Source organism: Puntigrus tetrazona, chromosome 15 (genome assembly GCF_018831695.1).
Source record: "Puntigrus tetrazona isolate hp1 chromosome 15, ASM1883169v1, whole genome shotgun sequence".
Classification (NCBI taxonomy): Eukaryota; Metazoa; Chordata; class Actinopteri; order Cypriniformes; family Cyprinidae; genus Puntigrus; species Puntigrus tetrazona.
In genome coordinates this window covers 1,848,603-1,859,078 of record NC_056713.1, presented here as the reverse complement: position 1 = coordinate 1,859,078, position 10,476 = coordinate 1,848,603, and the positions used below count along the sequence as shown (strand labels likewise).

At 38.1% G+C, this 10,476-nt stretch overlaps 1 protein-coding gene across 2 annotated transcripts in view; it reads right to left on the bottom strand.

The window, feature by feature from the left end:
• Positions 1 to 444: 444 nt before the first annotated feature.
• The window catches only part of prkd2 (protein kinase D2), a 31,853-nt gene continuing 21,821 nt past the window's right edge, over positions 445 to 10,476 (bottom strand). For both annotated transcript variants that reach the window (XM_043258686.1, XM_043258687.1), the window contains exons 8-18: positions 9,746 to 9,857; positions 8,393 to 8,470; positions 7,128 to 7,440; positions 6,694 to 6,746; positions 6,515 to 6,587; positions 5,639 to 5,745; positions 5,260 to 5,421; positions 3,986 to 4,084; positions 3,617 to 3,884; positions 3,251 to 3,336; positions 445 to 2,281 (exon numbers count right to left, since the gene is read on the bottom strand). In XM_043258686.1, coding sequence (XP_043114621.1) covers positions 2,057 to 2,281; positions 3,251 to 3,336; positions 3,617 to 3,884; positions 3,986 to 4,084; positions 5,260 to 5,421; positions 5,639 to 5,745; positions 6,515 to 6,587; positions 6,694 to 6,746; positions 7,128 to 7,440; positions 8,393 to 8,470; positions 9,746 to 9,857 — 1,576 coding nt within the window. In that variant the 3' untranslated portion in view covers positions 445 to 2,056. The remainder of the gene's footprint in view (positions 2,282 to 3,250; positions 3,337 to 3,616; positions 3,885 to 3,985; positions 4,085 to 5,259; positions 5,422 to 5,638; positions 5,746 to 6,514; positions 6,588 to 6,693; positions 6,747 to 7,127; positions 7,441 to 8,392; positions 8,471 to 9,745; positions 9,858 to 10,476) is intronic.

The following is a 10,476-nucleotide window of genomic DNA, read 5'->3' as shown; positions in this document are numbered from 1 at the left end:
GTGGCGTTTTGTCGATTATGACCAAATAGTTGTGCTTCAAAACTAAAAATGTGTTCGGGGGGAAATCGGTTGTGTTGATCATTATCCTCTAAATAGGTTACTTATCGCAGCATATTTCTCAACGTATGTCTTAGTTATACCATTGATTACACTAGTATAAGAAAGCATATATTAAACCCTCTACAATGATGTCTAGTGCATTATTCATACTCAACGCTTTTGCTATTTTTTTTACAAACTGAGGAACAAGCTAAATTATTTTTACACTGCCAATAAAGCTTAAGCCTTATTGTACCTGGAACAAGTTCTCGGTGTATTTTTTTGTGTTTTTCATTCTGTCATTCTTTCCGCTAGCTTCTTTCTGAAATTCAATCAGGAAAAGAGGACGAAAAAAAATTCCACTCTACTCCAAACTCATAACTCAAGAAGATTCGTTTCAACAGATTTATGCATCACCGTGTTTATTATACCAGCTGGAAACGCTCCGACATTACCTCCCACAAACTACATCAGAATTTCTAAGGTTACATGTGTACAAAAAAGTCCTTCATAGCAATAAGTTTCAAGCAAACCTAATTCTCAGTGACATGCAGCCTAATGCTCAGGTCTAGGGTCAGTTAGGAATAAGGATACACATCGAGCACAGCTAGGACTAGCTAACGGCGGCTGATCGGTCTAGGTAGCCTTTGTGCAATCGTTTTGTATGCTGATAAGGCCGAGGGGCAGCCTGCTTATCAGTCCTCATAAGATAACATCCATTCTCAGAGTTGAAGTTGTCTGTTCCTGTAGGGCAAATCACTGACGATACTGGAAAACACCACTCTTCGATTTCTTCCAGGTTATTTTGCAAAAAGGTTCTCAGTAATATGCAACAAAAGTGGATCTGAAACTAACCACAGAGCAAAAAATGAAAAAAAAAAAGTCCAGATTAATAGATACGTTTTTTGTTTTTCCTTTTCGTTTGTATCATTATTAATACACTGCCTGTGACCTGGAGATTATCGGCTTGACATCAATCGTGAAACAAACTAGGGATGGGTCATGCTGATTTATCGACTGACGTTTTTACAGATTTTTCCGCTACTTTAATTTGCATGTTAAACGCATGTCGCGCTTTAGCAGTTTAGGTCACAATGACAAATTTGGGTGAAATTTTGTGTGCAAAAAAAAAGAAAAAAAAAAGTATTGTCCGTGCATGAAGCACCGTTCACACAGAAGTCTTTTTTCAACTTTCTTTCGGTCATTGCGGCAAATTCGCACGAACTTGAATGCAGTCTGTTGAAGTAACAACTCCCGATTTTAAAGATTCGTATTGAAATGACTGGATTCCGGCCACATATTTTGTAAGGAGCACCGGTAAATGTGACCATACCCTAGTTTTGACCATTAAAACTCTTTAAACATAGTTTATTCATCGCCTTCAAAGCACCACGAAAGACACGTTCAGAAAAACGTTTCTCGCCATTGTGTCGCATCTTGTGCTGTTTTTTTTTCAAATTTCTTGGAAAGTTTTTAAAATGTGGCAAATATTGAAAATTTTAAAAACCACGTCTCAGTATCTACTGTCCCCTAAAGGCACGGTCACATTAGCAAACTTTCCGTTTATGAAGTTCCATTTACACAGAATTCACTTTCAAACCAAGCAGCCGTCTCTTGGTAAACGTGGCGAACGCGTGCGACCAACTTGAACCAGTTGCGAAATCTGCATGATGAAATCTTTCGTCCTAACCTAAGTTACCTCTAGAGTGTTTTTCCATTAAACTGACTGGGTTTCGCCTACGAAAATACGCAGAATACCGGTAAATGTGACCGTACCTTGAAAAAGACGTCTAGTTAGGGGAAAGTCGAACCCAAAAACAGTCCGTTTCTGTTGTGCACATAACTACAATGAACAGTTCCTTCCCAACCTTAATATCTGCATCCCAGCAAACAGATCAGCAGCAGTCCTGGCTGAAAAGAGGTCAGAGATGGCCTTCCTGCGCTCCTGGTGCACTAAAAAAATCGTTAGAGTTCGAGCAGGTACTCTTCATTCCTCTCATTCTCCTCGGTTTCTTCTTCAGAGGATGCTAACGCGCTCCGTCAGCCCCTGCATGTCTGCGTCCTCCGCTCCCTCGAGCTCGTCGTCGTCGGAGGCGGGTGGCGGGGGCACCAGGTGAGCAGGGTAGGGCAGCGTGTGGTCTCGGGCGTACTGCTGCCAACGACTGTCATCGCTCTCGTGGGTTATGTAGCGCTCCCCGAGCTTCGACTCCAGCTCTCGGAGGTCCAACCAGGCCTGGTAATCCTGAATGAGCAGACATGGGTTGAGGGAGTGAGGGGGGGGTTAATGAGGAGATGAAAAAGACAGAAAGACGCCACAGCTAATCATGATTAATTTTGTTTGCGGTGTCCAAAAGTGCTTTACTTAAGGAGCTTATTTGCCCTTAATGTAATTTGCTCGTCAAACATAAACTCTCTTTTACTGCAAATCCATACTTGGATTTGTCATCTCAGGGGTTGTTTTTCACATTTCTCCTTTTTTCTTCTTTCACGCGGAGCTTTTAATGTAATTACAGACAATTTTTTTTAATGCGAATATAATAGCCTTATATTCGTCTATATTATCCTTTTTGCTTCCGTCTCATTTGATTCATAAATGCTCTTTTTAATAGTAATAGCAGTTTAAAGTAATATCAGAAAATACACAGTCACATATATACACAATATATTTCGTATACTGTATATAGGCCTATACGCACACATACAGTTGTACTCATGTGTTAAAATAGCCCTATATAAAAAATTTTATTCCACAGGCTGAAATAACAACTGTAATTAAAATCGTCCCATTCAAAAGTTTACATCGTACCACTATGTGTCATTTCCTAAACCACCTATGATATTATATTTTGTTACAGTTGTTCATGAGTCCCATCAGCAGTTCAACTGCTTGCTGTTCTTCAGAGAAATCTTCTGCACAGCTTGGTTCTCCTGCAGCATCTGCATATTTGGACCCTTTTCAAAAGTGATTATGTTTCTGAAATCCATTTTTTTTTTACGCTGAGGACGATTGAGGGACTCGCATAACCGTTACAAAAGGTGAAAATGTACTGACGCTGGCGTGTAATTTTCATGATCTTTTATTTTATTAACATTTTTCACTTTCTGCAAAGGGTACGTAAACTTATGCGCACAACTGCGTATCTCCATGCCACGTGAGGCACCCTGATCGTGGAAAGAGCCATTAATAGCATGAGCCTGACATTGGCATTACCTGTAGATAGGAATGGCTGAGACTCTTGTCCACACTGTAGCGTTTTCTCATCTTCACTTGCAGCAGGTTATTGATGAGGTCGATGGCTATGGAGAAACGGAGATCACACAAACAAAATCTGCATTGATTGAAGCTAAATGATGTACAGCAGCGGACAGAAAATCAAAGGCGAATGGAGCGACTCAACGATCAGCCTGCTTTTAATGCATCAGATTTCTTCTTTGTTATTACGAAGTAAATTTCCAGGAAGAGCCACGCCAAGTGTTCTCTATCCAGCTCTTTTAATTGTTCATATACTTCTATTCTCAATTTGACATGTTACCGCTCATCAGAAACTTGTTCGGTGTATTTTTTTTGTGTTTGTACCTTCTGGAGAGATCTGTTTCCATGGGTTGGGTGGGTACATGAAGGCGGCGTTATGGATCTGATCGTTGATGTCTTCATCTTCATTGAAGGGGAAAGTTCCACTCAGGCTGACATACATAATCACACCTACAGACCACATGTCCAGAGAGCGATTGTAACCCTGGTTCAGCAGGACCTCGGGGGCCAGATATGCCGGCGTGCCAACAACCGAACGACGGAAAGACTTCTCTCCGATGATGCGAGCAAAACCAAAGTCACAAAGCTTCACCTATAAATTTCCCGTGTGTGTAAAGAGAAGCGTTAAGAGTCAACAAAGCGTTAAAAAAAGAAGTCATGGCGTGGTAAAATTGCGTTTAGTGAATGTCTGACCTGTGGGAAAGGATCTGCTGATGCTAACAGCACATTCTCGGGCTTGAGGTCACAGTGCACTATGTTTTTGAAGTGAAGGTGCCTCAGAGCAGCCAAAATCTAGAGAGGGAGTGAAATGTATATAAAGTGTAAATAGATACTCTGTTGAAGATAATGGGCCTCATTTATTAAATGAAAGTTTTTAAAAAAATTGGGCGTATGGTTATTTCTATGCAAAACTTGGAATTTATCAATATGAATGTGAGCGCTGGCTACGATCAAATCTAGTGTAGAGTGAGGGAAAGAGGCTATAATGTTTATATTTACTAATATTAATATATATATATATATATATATATATATATATATATATATATATATATATATATATATATATATATATATATATATATATATAAATGACAAAAGTAAATGTAGCATTATTGTCTGCAATTACAATGTTAACTGGTGTTTTGGGGTAAATAATAAATTTAAATTAAAAAGATAAATTTCTACTTGATGAGATTTGGCTGCGTTTCATTTCTCTGTGTCGTAAGCTCCAATAATAAACAGAACACAACACTTATTGTTATAGTTATGTGCAACACTTTACAGTAACAGTACATAAGCATTCATATACTGATATTTAAATTAAATAGTACATTAATATAAACTACTGATTACTTAAGTCATCAAGAACTAAAATCAAGAACTATGCGCACTCCTTGGCGCTCGTCTCCAAATACTCATTATGTTTCTATAGCAACTGGAACTTCTAACAGCAGTGATGCGCTGACTTCACAGATCAGCGATTGGCTATTTTACTGAGAAGGCGGGACTTCTTGTGATTGATCGGCCATTTCAAGCGTTGCGTTTTTGTAAACTATATGAGTGACACATCTTGGGTATTTACGTCTTTGATTACACTACAAACCTACACATTTGTTTACTTTGTGTTGCTTGGAAACCAATTCTTTGCAACCGCAGCCGTTTCTGTGGAACTACATCGTTTGATAGAGGAAGATATAATTTGCGTCATGCCTAACAATGCAACTTATTATAAATTCACTGTAAACCACAGATTCTTGTGTCTTCTTTAAAAAGCTGCTTGCGCTTATAATAAACACGACGCTAATGTAGTTACCGTTATAGTAATAGTTAATAGGGTTTATAGCTACCCCCGGTGTTCTGGTGTGAACAGGCCTTTTGAATGACTGTGAAAGTGGAATATCTTTGGTTGCGGACAGCCCTTAACCTCTGAGAAGCATGCTTTAAGCTCTAAACGCAGCGCTGACCTGCGTAATGAGGAACTTGGTGAGCCTCTCAGGAAGTCGTCCTTTCTCACTCGACAAGATCATCTCGAGCATGTCACCATGAAGTTTCTCCATCACCACAAACACCTTTTCCGGCGTCTCAAACATGCATTCGAGGTTCACTATACCCAGGTGTCTCAGGCTCTGAGGGGGGATGAAAGGACAAGATAAAGAGATGCAGTTGAGTGAGTCACGTTGCTGCTTATTTGCATTCATGCCCTTATGTTAAGCGTCCTCACAATCAGCAGGTTTAATTGGGTTATATGTGTTCGTTGTCATTCAGTCAATACAATGGCACTCATTAGCCGCACAGTTCTACGCGTGCCGAATCATTGAATATATTTCGCCCCCTGCTGGTCACCTGCAATATGGCTACTTCATTCCTCAGCTGGCTCTCCTGCTTGGTGGGGAACCGGAGCTTGTCGATCACCTTTACGGCTACATCCCGGCCAGTTTTCCTGTGTTTTCCTGCGCGGGTTGAGGAAATGATTATGTGCTTTATATGTGAGATCTTTTTCAAATGTCCATTCTCGCATATGATTAGCGGTGCTTGCTATTGCATATATACTTATGACAAGAGTTATGAATAAGAATAACATTTTTTGTGTTTAAACTCACAAAATAAAGTGGATTTTTGTGATTCCATGGAAGAACCACTTTGGTTATTTTAGTAATCTAAAAGTGATGCACAATATGGGATTTTGCTGATCTGTGCAATGTCGATAATTATTATTATTGTTTTTTTGGGTTAAAAAATGTTGTTCGATAGCTAATATACTAGCTTTTATTTGGAGACAACCTCCGGTCTCTCCTGTGGGGAGAAAGCTATCACTGGAGAGGTACCTTTTTTAAAATATACAAGTTTGTCCATTTTGGTACCTCAAAGGTACATACTAGTACCTAAAGTGTGCATATTAGAATCTAATGGGTACAAAACTATACCTTATGAACAGGTTCAGTTACAGTACTATAAGAAAACACTGATAACTGAAAACATATATGTGTGTGTGATGCTGATAATATTGTGCATCCCAAAACCAAACAAAAAAATCTTTAAAGATTCCATGCATGTTAAAGGTTCTTCATGAAACCACAAATGCTAATAAGAACCTTTTAAGAGCATAACTTGTCCCAAATTGAAGAGTCAAGAATGCCTGGAAACCACCAAGCACACCTTAGCAACTGCATAGCAATGCTTAGAAATCTAAAGAAAAATGGTTTTCAGTCATAGACATACCTCCATACACTACACCAAATTGTCCAGAGCCCAGAACCTCATCAGCAAAGATCTGATAGACCATTCCAATGTCCTGTTGGTAACATCATCTTCATTTATCAATTATTCTTTATCATAATCATCTTTGTCACCATCAGACTGTGTGATACATTGCATCTTCAAAGGTCATGTTTACTCACCACGTTCTCCTGAATCTGACTGTTAGACACCGAGATGCTGACTGATGCCTGCCCTGAAAATTAATGTAGATTAATGACCATATGAGTCTCATTTCATACACTCTAAAAATGATGGGTAAAAAGTGGACAGAACTATCAGATCTATCTGAAAGCTTCAAATAATAATCTTAATAAACAAAAATAAATGACACTCAATCATACTGTCATTTAATTTATTCTATTCTATTTCTACATTCATTCCTGTATATAGCCTAAATTAAGAGAATGACATCAAATGAGCATAATATTGTATTACCATGTCATAGCATCATCATATCTAACTGAATCCTTCTCATAACTGAATGGACTTGTTTATGTTTCATAACAGTGACATTACCCCTATTATGATAATGTATGCAGAATCACGCCTTTCTTCCAGAATTAATCTCACTTACGGTGAGGAACATGACCTTCTGCTGGAGGGTTGTCCTGGAAGATGACTGGCATGAGGGCTTGACGTATCGCAGTCTCCCATCCTTTGGCAAACTCTCGTCCCACCCCACTGTTGGGCGCAACACAGCTGGGGATGGTGGAGATGGGCAGACCAGAGACATTGGATGACGGAGACGGGGTGGTGTTGGGGTCTTCACCAACAAAGTAGATCATGGTACCCGTCATGATCTCGAAGCAGTGGGGGCTTGTGCCTGGAGGGACCAGAGAGAAATCACCTGCCGGACAGACCTCCAGGATTTCGGAGAGCGGGATCTCCTGTGAATGGAGGCAAATGGGCAAATTAGACCCTCAATCATGTAGACAATATGCGCCAAGGTTAATTTAAAAGCAGGGTCTGGGTTAATGCCAATGTGAGTTGAGATAATTAACTGAAAGGATAAATCAAATCGGGTAATTCTACACGTTAAGTCACCGTAATGACCAACTAGCTCTTGAAAACCATTCATAATTCCTTAATTCATGAACCCAGAATATTCATGCTTCATCTGTCACTGAGAAAGCATAATGCATAATGTAATGTGGCATTTACACACAAACATTAACTCCTTTTTCTTGTGCAATTTAGCCTACAATGTCTATAAACGATTGGAAGCTTGTTTCCACCAATGGATGGAAATACTGTACATACATACATATATAAAAACATGATATAAAAAGTGATTGCGACTTATAATATTATAATATTTTTTTATATATAAATTATATAATTCTTTTTTTGTCACATTAGATTTTCATTCCATGGCAGAAACAAAAAAATGAATTGTTAGATGTAAGCAGAACTTTGAGAAGAAAAAATTTAATTCTGAGTTCATATCTCATGATCTGAGAAAAAAAATATGCAATTCTTTTGCAATTCTGAGAAAAGACGGAACTGCAAGATATAAGCACTAACTCTATAAATTCTAACTTTTGTTCCTTACATTCCAAGTTTCCGAATTTCGTTCCCACGATTGAAAACAAAATGTGAAAAATAATTGCAAAACAAAAAAATAATAATTATAATAATTTCAAAAAGACAAACGCAGAATTAAACTGAAAATTCTAAATGTTGTTCTTGTGACTCCTAGTTTACATCCTCACAATAATTTTTTTTCCTCTACAAATTCACATCACAATTCTCAAAACTGCAAGAAAAGGTTATGTCACGCCACAAACAAGCTTTCATAATCAAAAGGACATTAAACCTTAAAAGAAAGTGAGATCCTACCTTGTAGTATTTGTTGGTGGTGTCGTTTTGAAATAGGATGATGCACTTGCAGTCCAGGCGCCAGTAGTGTTTCTTCCTCTGTTGGAGGGTGGGGTGAGAGGTCAGAGGTCATAGCTCAACAAGGAGTTGGTGCGGGGGTCAGCGTCACCCCAGCAGAAAGGAGGAAGAAAGCGAAGGGTAAACAGAGCTGAAGAGAAGAAGAGGATGCAAGAGAAAAACCAGGAGGAAAGTTAGAAAGAAAAGGCTAAAGAGAAGTAAAACGCAACACAGAAATTCAGAGGTTTTACAGGAGGCCGAGAACAGGTCAATATATCAATGTTGAGAAAATGCCCGAGCCAATTTTTTCCCATTCTTTCTGAAAATACTCGTCTAGAAGCACCAAACACTATGAGTGACATTTACTGCTATTCATTCCTACAAATCAATACCCGCTCCTGCAGGGGACGCTCAGAATGGACTGCGATTTAAAAGCTGAAGATTTGCTGATATTATAGCACAAGTGTGCAGATTGATGCAGAAATATCAATAGGGTGTTTGGAAGCGAGGTAAAGATAGTGTATAGACTAGACAGAACACTATGGCTGCGTTAAAAGAATAGTTCACGCAACAAGTATATAAAGACTTCATTTACTCTTCATCGTATCGTTCAAACTCTGGAGAACACAGTTTATAGGAAGAAAACCTTTGTCGCTATTTTCCATATAATGAAACTAATAATGAACAACGGATTTAAAACACTTAAAAGAATAAATAATAAAGTGGTCCATACAATTACTGCTCTATATTACTATGCAGGAATATTACAGAGGGCCAGATGACTGATATTTAAACCATTAAATAAATATCAAAGTTCAAAGATGCAAAAGGATTTAAGCATAAAAACAGTACATGCAATACTGCTTTAAATCGTTGTTGTCCTGTCCAGTTGTTACTAATCCAGTAAAATACCATATTAATTACAGTATTATTATTATTATTATATTATATATACACACACACACATTTGACATCTACATTTAGAGACAAATAACACAATTTTTAAATCATTTATCAATGTTACTGTATTGAAGTGTCCTATATCGAAGTATTTAATTTGTCTATTTATTAGCGAATTTGAAAATATTCATTTATTTTTATTTTTATATTAATACATTGGTAATTGCTTTCGGCAATCTTAATAATCTTAAGTATTCTAAAACCATTTGGAAAATGTTGTGGTAGATGTAAGACGCTCTTCAAATGATACCCCTTTTGGTTCTACAGAAAAAAAGGCTTGTAGCGACACAAGAATGAAAAATATTAATTTTGGGCCAAATGATCCCTTTCGGGTCAGCCAGCAGTCAGAGGATGTACCAGTGTGTCCTTGTTGCTGTAGTGCACCATCCAGCCCTCCTTGATGGCTGTGCTAGAACGACGTGTGGTCTGCCTGATCGACTGCACTACTCTCATCAGAGGAATATTAGCACTGGGGAAACACAGCACAGAAACCATGAGATCTTATAAAAGAATCAAACATGTCACATTTTCACACTGAAGGGCTTGTACACTATTGTATATGATCTGTATAAGCCATAAAAACATCCCAGGATCATTGGAAATACATGACTCATGACTTAAACCTGAAATAATTTTTATATATATATATATATATATTTTGACTGAACTTTTCAGAATGGCACGCTTATCGGTGATATCAACTTTACTCCATTGCAGATGCGGGTTTATAAACTGCACAATGTCATAAAAATGACGCCTGAGGGCTGTAAAATAGCTGTAAAATGATATGTTTCTTGTAGCATGTTTCATAGCAGTTTCGGGTAAAATGCTGCGGGTGACATTTAATAGCGTGTTCAGTTTTCTTAGTTTTGTCAGTTATCACGTCGTTTATCGAGCATGTCACAGCATTTCGTAAAGGAAATGTCTGCAGAGTGGAACTAATCGCATTTGTTTTAAAACGCAGCCCTAAAATAAAGAAATAAACCCAGCTTAACAAAAAGTATTTTCAAAAGCAAATGTGAGATGAAAACACAACCATGCCATTTTAGCTTCCTTATGCAAGGCTTTGAGCTCTTTCGTTAAAAGTG